Source organism: Ictalurus furcatus, chromosome 12, assembly GCF_023375685.1.
Source record: "Ictalurus furcatus strain D&B chromosome 12, Billie_1.0, whole genome shotgun sequence".
NCBI classification, from domain to species: Eukaryota; Metazoa; Chordata; class Actinopteri; order Siluriformes; family Ictaluridae; genus Ictalurus; species Ictalurus furcatus.
The window spans coordinates 10,352,996-10,368,499 of NC_071266.1; the positions used below are offsets into that span (position 1 = coordinate 10,352,996).

Here is a 15,504-nt window from a genome sequence, read left to right on the forward strand (position 1 = left end):
ACCTGCAGTTAGAGGCATGATGATGATGAGGGATTGCGTAGTTTTGTGCGTCAATCTCATGACATGGCACCTAAAGCTTTAAAGGATTAAAGCAAAGCACAAGTTGTTCACTAATGATGTGTTGTGGCTAACATCAGTCGTTATGGCAGGTGATCTTGGTTAAATTTGTGGTGGGATCGATGGTCTAGAGAGCATGGTGTGGCTCAAAAGAAAGTGAACGGTGAGGGGTAGCAGCACCTCGTCTGCACATAATGGCTTTTTAAGAATTCAATACATTTGTTGTCAGTGTTCTTTGATGATATGTGCAGTTTAAAAAAAATTAGATCAATGCAGGTTATGCAAGTTGCTTAATGTAGTCTAAAGCAAGAGCCGGTCCTAACCTCCATGTGCAGGACCAGTGTTCGCTCACTGTTTCAGGCCACGGAAGGATACATATGCAGGGGCCTGTGGTAATGATTAGCAGTTACCTAACTGGGTCATATGCTCGGCCGAATAGCTCCAAGAGACAGCCGAGGCTCATGACAGAGGCAAGTAGCCACGCAGCCTTGGAGTCAGCGACCACTCGCACTGTCATGGCCACTGATTGATTGCCGCAAGGGTCATGTCGCTCTGAAACACCTAACATAAGCTGTCCCAGCTGATCCAAAACGTGCCAACACAACTGCTGGCCCCCAAGCAGTGTGATCACTTACAAAGGCAAACATCCATACATCCACTCATGTGCTCGCCTGTTCCAAATGACACTAATGTGCATTTTCATGTCATGTTTGCATGAGTGATGGAGCTACAGCTTTGCAACGGACCACGCACATGCTAACTTCTCATTCGCAAGCTTACTGCACTTCTAGCGAATGTTGAAGCTGATTATATCTCGATTAGAATAGGTGGTGTTAAAATGGCGAAGATTAATCAATGCATTTGTGGACATGCAAACAATGTACTAATATAACCGAAGAAAGATTTTGTGTCCAGTTGGTGAGCTCTTTTTAAATTTATTCAGTTCAGTTGACTTGAATTCAATATACGTTATAAATCTAAAAATTTATAATATCACAAAGTACTATTAAAAATAACTTAAAATCCTCTGAATAATTTGAGATTGCCAACTATGCTTACTAGCCATAATGTTTGAATAATTATGAGCAGCACTGAGTGAAACAGTGTTCACCTATGTGTAAGTGTGACAGTGACTGAATATAAGTAAATGACCCACTTAATTACACGTCAACCATGGTACTTTTCCTCTTGCAATCCGTGTGGACACCTGAATTCAAGCTGAAAGTGAGATTGCCTCATGGAGGACAAATTTGTATTCTATTTAAGGACAAAGCACTGCTGTTCATCTCACATGTCCATGCACGGGACGGCCTAGATATGAAAAAAAGTGTACAGGTTCTTTATGATGTGTATTACAGACCGGATTCTGCTGAAAGGTCCAAGCTTCTGAGAAACAGCAGGCTGAGCACCACCCACACCTCAAAGTGGACCAGTAGTTCATTTTAAATTTATCACTACCTGACAGACAGTGTTTATGTTAGCGTGCACGACTTATAAATGAATCCTTTGCCCTTTGGACTGCGTCTATATGGAAGACATTTTTAGGTAGAGCCATAAGTGTCATCGAGGTAGTCGATGAAAATATACAATGATCCGAAATCATTTTTACTGATACAAATATGTTTTAAACTGGAAAATGATTTATGACAAATATGTTTTAAAGCTATGCCTATTGGTTAAGAATACTGTTAGAAAAAAACCTGCTAAAATGGGTTTTTATTTACAGCACAAACCAATGAGATATGAATTATAGAGATATATAACATACGTTTTATAATTGGAAATAGGACATAAAGATGCACACGGACTGGATGCTGAGAGGCAGTATGAGCTTTAGACCCTAAGCTTAGTGATTGATGGTCGCTTTCGAAGCCAAGAAACACAATGATCTGCATCCGAAAGTTTTTATGAGGGCTGTGGATTTATATTAACGCTGCTTGCAAAATTTACAGCAGCGATTTTTCACAGTCTGAGGACCAAGCCAGTCTGACTTTTCATAGCGCTTTTGCCGGTTTCCTGCTGAATGTCAGCGCAGATTCTTCTGAGAGGTGAACTTAGGCAAAGCAGTCGTGCAGCAGACCATGAACAATAGTCACGCATATGTAATGCATGAACAAATTTAGCCAGGAGATTATTGGTATTAAATGTACAGGAAGTGTGTGCTAAAAACAGGTAGATATAGATGTTAATTTTTATGGTTTGCTCTTATTAACACCTGCAGTGTGCCTGGAGTCATCACTCATGGTTTTATTTAATGATAATTTTGTCACCCTTCACGGTTGCCAGATATGTCTCTGTACAAAGCTTGTCGCTTTTTTTTAAAAGCCTTGCACCATGAAAATGTCAACACTATTAATCTAAAAAAAATAAAATAATAATAATTCCCTGCCTAGGCTTAACGTTAGATTGGACGTCCTGCTCTCATGTAGGTGTATGCTGTAAGAGCACTCGTAACACTGCAAAGATGTTGCAGAAATCTTGACGGGCTGTTGAGGAACCATATCTAGAACACATAATCTGTTACCAAGAATCAGAGAATGGTTAGTGTCTAAAACACAGATCAGAAGGTGAACAGTTTAGGGATTATTCATTCATACATTTCGTCAGTAACTATTTTATCCGGGTCAGGGTCAAGGTGGATCAGGAGCCTATCCCAAGAACACTGGATGTGAGGAAGGAATACACTCTGGTTAGGACGCCAGTCCATCACAGGGCACTATCATTCAAACACTCATTCACACCTAGTGGCATTTCAGTGTAGTCAATCTGCCCACTGACGTATTTTTGGGAGGTGGGAGGAAACTATTCCCTAGTTTCGAGGGAAACTATTCCCTGGAAGAAACCCATACGGACATGGGGAGTACATGCAAAACAATAAACAACTAACCTAATCGATGGATTATTAAACATTTACACAGTGGTTTAACTTCCAAATGGAGAACAGAAGTGATGTTGACCAGCCCATATAGCATCAAGTCATACTCATATTGACTGAAGCTTGTGATGAGTCTTGTATGCACTCGCAAATTTTGTTTCATGAACACTTACACGTGTAACATTTTTCAGAGCTGCTGGGCCTAAAATCTGTATTTCAGTGTAATTGAATGTTAAATTTGTGGGAAATGTTTTTGAGAGAAGGGAGGAAACCAGTGGGAGAAGGGAGAAAACCAGACAACCTGAAGGAAACCCACACAGACATGGGGAGAACATGCAAGAGTAACTGAGAGATGTACTATTAAACTATTACCAGCTGTGGCTCAGGTGGTAGAGCGGGTTGTCCACTAATCGTAGGGTTGGCGGTTCGATTCCCAGCCCATGTGACTCCACATGCCGAAGTGTCCTTGGGCAAGACATTGAACCCCAAGTTGCTCCTGATGGCAAGTTAGCGCCTTGTGTGGCAGCTCTGCTACCATTGGTGTGTGTGAATGAGACACACTTGCGCCAATGTGCTTTGGATAAAAGTGCTATATAAGTGCGCCCTTTACCTAGCAGCTTAACTTCCAAATGGAAAACAGAGGAAATGTTGACCAGCCCATATGGCATCATGGGATACTCATAGTGACAGAATTTACTTTAAATTTAACATGAAATTTAGTTTAATTAACACTTGGGGTCAGAGCTGCTAGGCCTAAAGACAGAGAAGGTCTGTATTTTAGTGATACTGAGTTTTAATCTTGATAATTGATACAGGAATGGAGCCTTCTGTCCTTCTTTTTCATGAACAAACACCATCTAACAGTGTTTTATTCCACTTATACCACAGCAATTTGCCAACGATTGTGAATTATTGATCTCAGTTTACCAGACACTACTGGAACTTCAAATGGGATCGGCTTCTATTGTCAGATGAAACCAAAATAGAACTTTTTGGCAATAAACACCAGAGGTGGTTTTGGCACACACAGAGAGGTAGCCATATGGAAAAGTACCTCATGCCCACGGTTAAATATGGTGGAGGCTCTTTAATGTTTTGGGGCTGTTTTTCTGACAGAGGACCTGCACATTTTGTTAGGATACATGGCATCATGGACTATCAAATATTAACAGATATTAAATGAAAACCTGACTACCTCTGCCAGAAAGCTTAAAATGGGCCGTGATTGGATCTTCCAGCAGGACAATGATCCAAAACATACATCAAAATCAACAGAAAAATGGTTTACTGCCCACAAAATCAAGGTCCTGCCATGGCCATCCCAGTCCTGAAGAGGAGAATCCACCAGCGTGGACCTTGAAATTTGAAGGATCTGGAGAGATTCTGTATGGAGGAATGGTCTCAGATCCCTTGCCATGTATTCTCCAACCTCATCAGGCTTTATAGAAGAAGACTCAGAGTTGTTATCTTGGCAAAGGGAGGTAGCACAAAGAATTGACTAAAAGGGTGCCAATAATTGTTGCACACCAATATTTAACAAAGATATAATTATTGGATAAACATGTGTTTTGTTTGCAATTGTTTGATATCCATGAGAGCAGAGTATTTTTGTGATTCTTTTTAACAAAAGATCAAAAGGTTAAACAATAAAGGCAATTTTTCACAGCCTTCTTTGCTCATATTTACCGAGGGTGCCAATATTAGTGGAGGGCACTGTACAGTATAAACAGTTAGTACTTCATTTTCTCTTGAACTTACGAATACAAAAAAACCCTGCAGCTTGTAATCGAGAAAAGTCCAGATGATGTTCTCATGTCATGACTGTTACAAAGTGCTGACACTGGAGACTCCTTCCATAAATTTTAAATAAACTTCTCCTTACAGAAAACCATACCAATAACGATGATACGTTTTTCTTTATTAAATAACAATTTTAAAAAAACAACAAAAAAAACCAATCTGGTCATTATTAGTCTTGGAGTATATGCAGCGTCTGCCATACAAGTCCCAGTGGATGAGTTGTTATTGTAGCAACGATAACATATCAGAACAAGCGCATTAATATAAACCTGTGATTTGCAGCTGTCAGAGCTACCGTTATAGAAATGTAATCAACTCTGACCAATCGGAATTGAGAATTCAGCAGTGCTGTGTCTAGCAGCCTGAACCAAGAGATGAACTTACAGCAGTACACAGAGGCAGCTGTTCACGTTTAAAATATGAAAAAAAGACACACATAGTGAAGGAATGTAGCACCTCAGAAGAGCTGGAAAGCCGTCAGTGAGCTGATACGCATTCTAAATCATTACCAGTAACAAGGCCACCTTAATTGCTCTTGTCCAGCTCATCTGTTGTTTTTCAGTAGGAGCTTAAGGGGGGTGTCTTGATTTATGAAGGTATGCATGATGTTTATTTATATACGGAGAGCGGCTCGTGAGTAGTTCAGCTTAGTGTGTGCAGAAGGGTGATGTCATCCAAATGCTGAATCCTGTGTTACATAGTACAAGACAAGAAGGGTTAAAAAAAACCCCTGCAAAACAACTACATGTACATTCAGGATTATTTATTTCATACAGAAGTAAATTTTAGAAATGTATTCAGATGGTTCTGTAAATTAGTACAGAGTTTTAGCTAGTCATTTAGGGATTTCCCACGTTTTATGGCAGTGGCCAGGGTATTTTTACAGGAAGAGTTACAGTGGTTTAACCTTAAAGTTCTTCTCTCAGCCTCAATTCAAGATGAAAAACATAGAGAACAAATTCAATCGTGAAAAAACAGGCAATTTACAGAATAAGAACACAAAATAAAGTGAACTGAGAACGCAGAGCTAAATATAACCCTGCTGAAAAATCCAGCCTGGTCGAGCTGCTCAAACTGGTAGACCATCTGGCCAGCTAGAAAGGAAACAGTTGAATATACTGCTAGAAGTACAGCAGTTTAAAAACAAAACAAACAAAAAAAAACAACAGTAAGGAAATTAGAAAATCTCAGGCATTTATTTTTTTTGTTTAATTCCATTTATTAAATGGATTTCCTTCCATTTACTCCCTAAATTAGTCTTGGACAATTCCCACACACCAGTCAGCTCTCCCCAGTCATACCACAGCTACCTGCTAAGGAGCGTGAAAGCTAACATATGCTTCCTTTGAGATATGTCAAGCCAGCCAATCACATCGTTTTAAGCTGCCGCCCATACTGCATCACAGGACGCAACACACTCGGAGGAAAGTGCTATCTGCCCTCTTCCACATACATGAGCTCATAGACCCCGACGATTGGCTAAAATCTCTTGAAAACATTTCTTTATCAGTTTTGACAATTACTAAGAAAGCTGAAAAAGATGGTCTACCAGTTTGACCAGTTTGGTCTGTTTTTTAGCAGCTTTATAAAGAAAATATTCAACTTTGCTATGTTTATTTTTGGTCATTTGGTCAGAGTACAAAAAATATTAATAATGCATTTAACCTAAAAAGATTGTAAGCCAATTAAAGAAATTAAATTCTGAGCCAAAATCTGTGGAGATATCAACATTTCACAGCTCAACGCCCAACCTGTGGAAACATGAACAGATAAGCTAGCTGACTGGGCTAGCTAGATCTTTTGAATTTAGACTTAAAATTTAGACTTGAGATCTTCTGCTTTAGACTTAAAATGTCACTTTGATGCTCAGCAGCAATTGCCTGTTGTGTTAAATATACATGTTGCTACAACCTATAGGTAACATTCAGAATAAAATGTCTTTGCTAGATAGCTAATTATGTAGCTTAAAAGATGGATGAATTAACATGAGCTAACAAGTTAGTTACTTGGACGTAGCAAGGTACTGAAACCCCAACAGCATTTGGCTAAGTTAGCTTGCCACCCTTTTGTTATATACTGTTAATAATGGAGGTGGGGCTCATTTCAGTATAGCTCACTTAGTTAGTTCACATACAACCCCAATTCTGAAAAAATTGGGACAGTATGGAAAATGCTAATAAAAACAAAGAGGAGTGATTTTGTAAATGTACTTTGACTTGTATTTAAACAAAAAACGTATAAAGACAAGGTATTTGATGTTTTACCTAATCAACTGCATAGTTGCATGCAACACGTTCCAAAAAAGTTGGGACAGGGGTAATTTAGGACTAATAGCGATGTGACAAGTTGAAATAAGAAGGTGATGTGAAACAGGTGAGGCAATCGTCTAATAATAGTATATAAGGAGCCTCCAAAAAAGCCTAGCCCTTCAAGAGCAAGGATGGGTTGAGGCTCACCAATCTCCAAACAGATGCGTCAGCGAATAAGATCAATATTTTGAGAACAGCATTCCCTAAAGACAAATCGGTAGTATTTTGGACATTTCACTTTCTACAGTGCACAATATAATTAAAAGATTCAAGGAGTCCGGTGAAATTTCGTGTGTAAAGGGCAAGGCCGAAAATCCCTCAGACGTCACCGTCTTAAAAACAGTCATGAGTCTGTAATGGATATCCTGACATGGGCTCAGGAATACTTTGGTAAACCTTTCTCAGTCAACACCATTCGACGCTGCATCCACAGATGCAAGTTAAGGCTTTACTATGCAAAGCAGAAGCCATACATCAACACTGTCCAGAAGCGCCGCTGACTTCTCTGGGCTCGGTCTCATCTGAGATGGACAGTAGCACAGTGGAATCGTGTTTTGTGGTCCGACGAGTAATGTTTCAAATAGTTTTTGGACAAAACGGCCGTCATGTTCTCCGGGCCAAAGAGGAAAAGGACCATCCAAGCTGTTATCAGCGCCAGGTCCAAAAGCCAGCATCTGTCATGGTATGGGGGTGCATCAGTGTCCATGGCATGGGTCACTTGTACATCTGTGAGGGCACCATTAATGCAGAAAGATATGTACACATTTTGGAGCAACATAGGCTGCCATCCAGATCAGGACAACGCCAAACCACATTCTGCCCGGATTACAAGCGCATGGTTGCGTAAACAGAGAGTGCGGGTGCTAACATGGCCTGCCTGCAGTCCTGACCTGTCTCTGATTGAGAATGTGTGCCGCATTATGAAGCGCAAAATAAGGCAATGAAGGCCCTGTACAGTTGCGCAGCTGACGAAATGCATAATGGATGAATTGGGGGAAATGTAACAAACTGGTGTCTTCAGTCCAAAATGCTTAATAAATGTTATTAAAAGAAAAGGTGATGTTACACAGTGGTAAACAGTCGACTGTCCCAACTTTTTTGGAGTGTGTTGCAGTCATCAGATTTGAAATGAGTGTATATTTTCAAAAATAAATTAAATTCACAAAGTAAAACGTCGAATAATGTGTTAATAATGTGTTTTCAATATAACACAGGGTGAATTGAATTCTCAAGTGGCTCTCTTTGGGGGTTTTTTTTTTTCTTTTCATTTTCCATACTGTCCCAACTTTTTCGGAATTGGGGTTGAAATTGATCAAAAATGTGTTCCTTAGATAAACATTTTCAGATTATTTGTATCAATTGCAGTTGTAAAAATTTGTCACGTGTAAAGTAATTACTCAAGAGGGTTTTTTAAAACCAGTCATTTTCTTCATTGTGAATTATTACTCTATAGTTTCAGTATTTTTTACTAAAGTCAATGTGTTTCGTAATATTTCCACCACAGGGGAACACAGACATAAACAAACAAAACAAAACCCTCTTTTGGGCCGGTAGCATGCTCAGAGAACATCAGCAACTACAATACATCTGCGTGCCACCAGATGGCGCATCACTCACAGCATACAATACAGTACAATGTCAGTCAAACGGTTTTTTTTTGTTTTGTTTTTTTTAACAACCTCAAACACACACCAAAGCTGTAAAGGAGATATTTGGAGATTAAAGCGTCATGAAACACTAAACTACATTTTCAGAGATTTTAACAGAGTTGTTTGGAGGCATTGATGTGAAATGAATGTTAGAAGGCCTTACACGTTCGATCTTATTCTGCATAAAAATAAACCAGATGAGTGTATAACAAGTTATGTTATGGTGAAAGGAAAAATATAATGCTCATTTATTAAAACATCTTAAAGCTAGTAGTCACTAATTTTTTAATGAGCAACGATTTTGAGGGTTCTTTGGATAGTTAAAGGCTTCTAGATTAAACCTCTTTTTCTAAGAGCCTAAATAGTTAGATACTATATATGGCCAAAAGTATGTTTACACCTGACAAATCATACCCATGTGTGCTTTCTGAACATCCCATTCAAAATGGTTTTCCCCCTTTTCTGTTAAAATACCATCCACTCTTCCAGGAAGGTTTTCCATTAGATTTTGGAGCGTGGCTGTGGGGATTTGTGTTCAATCAGCTGCAAGAGCATTAATGAGGTTGAGGTCAGGCACTGATGTTGGGATGTCAAGGAGGGTCCAGTTCCAGTTCATCCCAAAGGTGTTCAGTGGGGTTGTGGAGGTCAGGGCTCTGTGCAGGACACTCAAGTTCTTCAACCTTCTTCCAAACTTAACACACCGTCTTCATGGAGCCTCTCAGTTCCACTGAAGGGGAAATTGTAATGCTACAGTATACATTCTACACAATTGTGTGCTTCCAACTTTGTGATGATGAAGTGTCCACATACTTTTGGCCTTCGTGTATAGTCCAGTAACCATTCCTGGATATAGATAATTCACTAATATTATAATTCAGTGTTCTGAAAAAAATTCTATGTTGGTTCAGCTTTATTAGTGTGTAGCAGCACTGCAGTGTAACGTACAGCTACATAAATATCTCAAAACAAAAACAATTACAATCATACATTTTATTAGATGGGTAATGAAATATCCTTGGAGAAAAAAAAGTAAATCTATTTTCCCTGTGCAGATGAAAATTCTGGTATGGCCCATAATCAGTCAGTCAAATAAATGCAACTTCAGTATATTAAATAAAAATTAAAATAACGGCTGCATCTGTCCCGTATTTCTATTTTCAATACTAAACCGATATCAAAGCTCCGCGCATCAGCTGATTGCTGAAGTTATCCCAAACATCAGATGTGTTCTTTACAACAAGCCTGTGCAGGATCTGCGTCCCGTCACTCAACATCACACTCATTCAAGTCATACTCAACACTGGACTAGTTAAAATGACAAAATGACACAGGACAACAAAAGGATCATTTAAATCCGCTGCGAGATGTAAATTGCAGCTTTACAGCCAGCCTGTATTAGAGTCTTCAGAACCAAATATCCAGGTACCTGGAGGAAACACACAACAAAGAAAAAATACCCCAACTGATTATACTTTGGTGTAGCAACTCACTATTCTCTACAGAGAAGGAATTTTACACGGATGCATAATCTCTCCTCAACCCCAGTGCTTCTCAGAACCCTATTTCGAAGAAGGATGTGCACGGTTAATTGAATATCCGACCGATTGCGTGTGGAATAAACATTAAATAAATTGTGTATAATTGTACAGTTGTCACATATTACACTTTATTCAGTCCGTACAGGATTTCGCGGCGTGTTCTTGTGATTGCTGCGGCCAAAAATGCTCGATTTTGCTGTGGCTTTTTTTCAAAAATTGCGATGCAAATTGTGGAGTTTTTTTTGCGCTTTTTTGCGGAAAACTACTTGAATTGGCAAAAATGCAATTGCATGAAAGTCTTTTGCAGTGATGTTTGTTGATAAACGAGACCTTTTAGCTGTACTCATGTTAGACGCACGTGAATCATAGAGGGCTTCGGCTGAATGTGTGTTGTGATGAAGCGTCTTGGCCCAAATCTCAAGCTCCTGCGAATATTGTGGCGTTTCCTGATTTCTATGCAGAGCTAAACGTGGAATACTGAGTTACATCAGCAACGAGAATGCCTGAAGTAGACGAAACTGGGTGTTAATTCATCCAAATTAGCTTCCTATCTACGTATGAACCTTTTGTAATTTGGGAACAAAATCACAAATTAAGAGTTTTGCAGTATTATAGACATTAAGGCAGTATTTGTTGGTCTGCTTTACATTCGTAAGCTATTTGTCATGCTATTATTATTATTATTATTATTATTATTATTATTACGCTAATATTACACGATACACAATTTTGTATTTGAGCTATATACAATCACCCAAGACATCTTTCAAGTAACATCTAGTTTGAAACCGTTTCATTGTTTAATTAAATAATATTAAAAAGTTTTACTATTTGGGATTCGTTACTGGATCAGAGAAAGTGTTTAGACATGGAGTGTTGTTTTTTTGTAGTGAGATTAAAAAAGAAAAAGAAAAAAGTGACTGAAAAACATCCCATGTTAATTCATAGCAGCCTGTATGCTCGTGTTTAATTATCTAAATGTGTAGATTGGATTCTGTCTCGCTTGTTGATCATGTTGGATAAAAAGTGAATGAAAGTGAACATACTGTATTTCCTTATTATTAGTTTGTTTCATTGTTGTTAAGCCACTCTTAAAATAAGCAGTCTCAGAGGGGCCTTCCTTTATAATAAATGCAAATAAATTGAATTATCAAGTACTTTTTAAACAAAAAGGATGGCAAAAACTCTAAAGAGAAAAAAAGAAAGAAAAGAAAATGATGGAGATTGAGAACTGATACTGAAGGCATGTTTCGTGTACCGTGACTCACCGATTCAGCGTCGTGTTCCAGCCCAGTGTCGTGGTGCTCTAGCTCATCGTCACGGAATTCTTTAATGAGCTGATGGAGATAAAAACAGGTCAAGGTTAATGTTCATTAAAGTTTGCAAACACACACATACATGCACACAAACAGCTTTAAGAAGTGAACAGAGATTGAGGTGTTCGCTAACTAAGGCTGGTTTTACACAGTGCGATTTAAGCCTTAGTGTTTTAACACTATTACTTGTCACACTGTACGAGATCCCAGTAAAATTCTACACCAGATTTGTGATAACATGCTCTCTGTGTCGGATTATATGACCAAGATCCTATAACAATAAACCTCTGATTAAAGAAAACAATGTCATTACTGTTTAGGTCATCAATCAGTGTGATCCTTGAACGTTCTTGATGTAATAAGGATATTTTTCTGTCTATTAGTGTGCTTCGTTTATGTATTTGTAGCCATCCAGTGAGTTTGGTGACATCCTATGCCATCCACCCATTGGTGGGTTTTAGACGAGGGTCACAGCAGCGCTCACTCTATGAGGTTTTAATCTAAAATTCCTCACATTGGCAGAAGCTTGTCGTCGGCCATCTTTGGTGGCAACAACACTAAGTCAGCAGCATGTTACATGTTCTAAGAACGCAGAGCTAATCTGACGACCAAAGAATTCTTTTATGATGTGTGATTTTTCTCTGGAGCAGCAAAGTCATGCCAAAATCTCACAGAGTAAAGCAAGCCGGCTTTAGAGATTTGTCTCATACCTGTAATAACGCCTCATATCTCTCAGGATCTGCCTCCATTAATGTTCGGATTTGGTTGTTGTAGTGTTCAGAGATGCTCTCCTCCACCGCCACAGTGCAGGCCATCGCACCCTCTTTCCCCAGAAGTGCTGTAGAGGCTCCTTCAAACACAAACACACACATCTTAATTATACTTTTAATCAGGATGATACACATACACAGAACAAGATACCGTTAAAATGTTGTATATTCCTTTAGTAATATTTCAATAATTTAGCATTTAGTTTGCTGATTTTGCTGTCTGCTCTCCTTATCTGCTTCAATAATTTCCAGACTCAGCAGTAGGCACATCTATAGATATACACTCTAAGTAAGGAATAAAACACTTGGGGACATGCTGTTATCGGTAAATAATCAGCGATGGGGTACTTTTTATACATTTATAGTGACATTTCAAATTGTGCAATGTGAGTAAACAAGTTACTTCCTGTTATCACCTACATTACAGCGGCTGTAAATAGTCACTTTAAATAATGGAAAAGATAGTGCAGTTCATGACAGACAGACACTAGTATACTGTTTGTAAAGCAGCATGTGGATATACTGGAAATAAACAGTATAGAGACTATAGAAAGAAATAATTTAGATACATCAAAATGCATAAAGAGTCAATATATAACTGGATTTCTAACAAAATTGTGTTGTGAGATGACGCATGGAGACGCTCATATTTAGGCGGATACTTTAATGTTTTCATATTATTAGTGAATGTTTTATTTCATCTCCAAGTCAAAACACCACACACACACCATTTCACCGTTAAATTATTTATGGACTACAGTGTAAGGTCATGAAATTGCATCGATCCAGAATAAGTAAAGAGTGAGAATCGAACCGACCAAGTAAAAATCCTGCAACGTTCCACAAAGGCAGCATGAGTGTTGGTCGCACCCGGTTCTCCCCCAAGATCTCATTAAACTTCTGCAAATGCATCTTTTCTTGGTCCCACATGTGCTGTAAATGACAGAAATTGATGTGATTCGATATTTGAAAATTAAACATTAAACAAATATTGTATTCAACACAAATGCTGGTTTAGTTTGTGCCTTCGGTGCATGGTGGCAAGTTATATTTTTAATCAATCATCAATGACTTGTAATTATAGTATTATTATTGACAGGATAGGATAGAGATAGGGGCTTGGATGACACGCAAAATCGTGAAGATCTCGGCACCCTTAATTTGAGCCATTTCGGTTCTAACGCTTCTACGTGCTGTATCATGCTGACTAGAGTTACATCCCATGCCTTAGAAATTCAAGAAATGGTCATTTCATTGCTAATGGGTAAACCTATCCCATTATAAACAGTCGGTGTATTAGGAAGTCGGTTTCATTCTTTTCACATCCTTTCTCGTCCTCCACAGCTGTGTCTTCTCCTTAGGTAAGGAAAGTACTCCACGGTCCCTTAAACTATTGAATACCTGGATAACCGGACCTGTCTGGGTTCTACCCAAAACAGCCATCTGTCCAGCATAGATGCGATTGGCCCCGTATTCACCGGCATGGTCCACCCGTAGCATGCTGTCCAGCATGGCTTTCTCCTCTTTGTCCCGGGGAGGAGGAAGTGTATTGTACTTTCTGCATACCAGGGGGATGTTTACTAGAATAAACACACACACAATGAGCTAAGAGTACATACATTACATATAGCAGTCATATCATACAATGCACACAGAAAACGAGACTGGTGCCATGTTTCTGCAGAGGTCAAGACAATCATATGACAAATATATAAAGGACAGAAACTATATTGAACTTTGGTAAGATGTTAAATATATTCAGAGTCTCATCTGATGAGGATAAATGCTCTTTATGACCATTAACCTGATGCTGTATTAATTAACAATTTATTGTATTAATACTGATTAATCTACACGGCTTGAGTCCTAACACACTGAACTGCTCATGTTTGACAGTTACCTCGGTTAATGACAGCAGGAACATTTCCTACGTTTAACGTATAAAAAACACGTCCTAAAACGCAGTTTGTAGCTCTCTGCATAACGACTAGACACTAGTCGGAAATTTTTTTTTTAAGAAACTAAGCTCCGTTAAGCAAAGGTTGTATATGCAATATTTAGGCGCTTTTTAGATGACGTAATCACTGCGCGTCGTCCTAAAAAAGGGGAACTTTTTTGTTCTTCCGCCCCGTCTCTGGTTAATCTGTGTTTTATAATTTATCTGGTTTTACTATAATTTACGGAACTTCACCACCACTAAGATTGCCTTTGTGTAATATTTGATTTTTTTTTTGTAATTTAATATACTGTCTGCATTTTTTTTTCCCCCCTTCGTAACAATAGCGATAGTGCCGATAGGTGGCAGCATTGTACAGGTTGGAGCTCCTATACAGCCAGCAACAAAATGTCGAGGTCGTTAGAGCCACTGTTTTTTTGGTTTTTGTTTTTTTTAAATAATTAATTTGAAGAACCTACAGTAAAAACCAACTTTATAAAATTTTATTACTATTATTAGAAAATCACTACAGTACAGCAGGAAAGAAGCAGTAGATAAAAACAGCAGGAGACCGGAAATCAAATGTTGATATGCATAGACGGTCCAAAGTGTCCGTAGTGTATGAATGGGTGTATGAATGTGTATGTGATTGTGCATGTGATTGTGCCCTGTGGTGGATTGGCACCCTGTCCAGGGTGTACCCGGTCTTGTGCCCGATGCTCCCTTGGATAGGCTCCAGGTTCCCTGAAAAGGATAAAGCGGTATAAAAGATGGATGGATGGATGGATGCATAGATAGATAGACAGACATATAGATAGATAGATAGATAGATAGATAGAGAGCGATAGATAGAAAGACAGACAGATAGATAGACAGACAGACAGACAGACAGATAGATAGATAGACAGATAGATAGATAGAAAGATAGACAGACAGATAGATAGATAGATAGATAGACAGACAGATACATAGATAGACAGAGATAGATAGACAGACAGATAGATAGAAAGATAGACAGACAGACAGATAGATAGAGGTGTCATTCATTCCGACAATATTCAACATATTCATCCAGTCACCTGCAGTAAGCGCTTTATCCTGGTTAGGGTTATACCGGATCCCGAGCCTGTCCCAGGAACACAGAGTGTGAGGTGGGAATACACCCTGGATTAGACACCAGTCCAGCAGGACACCATGCACGGGCACACACACACACACACGCACGCTCGATCACACAAATGCAATTTACTGTGG

General features: G+C 38.9%; 1 protein-coding gene across 1 annotated transcript; it reads right to left on the reverse strand.

Annotated features, from left to right (window-relative positions):
• Nucleotides 1–9,585: 9,585 nt before the first annotated feature.
• Nucleotides 9,586–14,370, reverse strand: coq7 (coenzyme Q7 homolog, ubiquinone (yeast)). The gene is made up of 6 exons (XM_053638742.1): nt 14,215–14,370; nt 13,716–13,894; nt 13,133–13,247; nt 12,255–12,394; nt 11,497–11,565; nt 9,586–10,116 (listed from the first exon to the last, which is right to left on the reverse strand). Exons 1-6 carry the CDS (start codon nt 14,294–14,296, stop codon nt 10,039–10,041), a joined length of 663 nt encoding a protein of 220 aa, XP_053494717.1. The 5' UTR covers nt 14,297–14,370; the 3' UTR covers nt 9,586–10,038.
• Between the last annotated feature and the right edge of the window lie 1,134 nt (nt 14,371–15,504).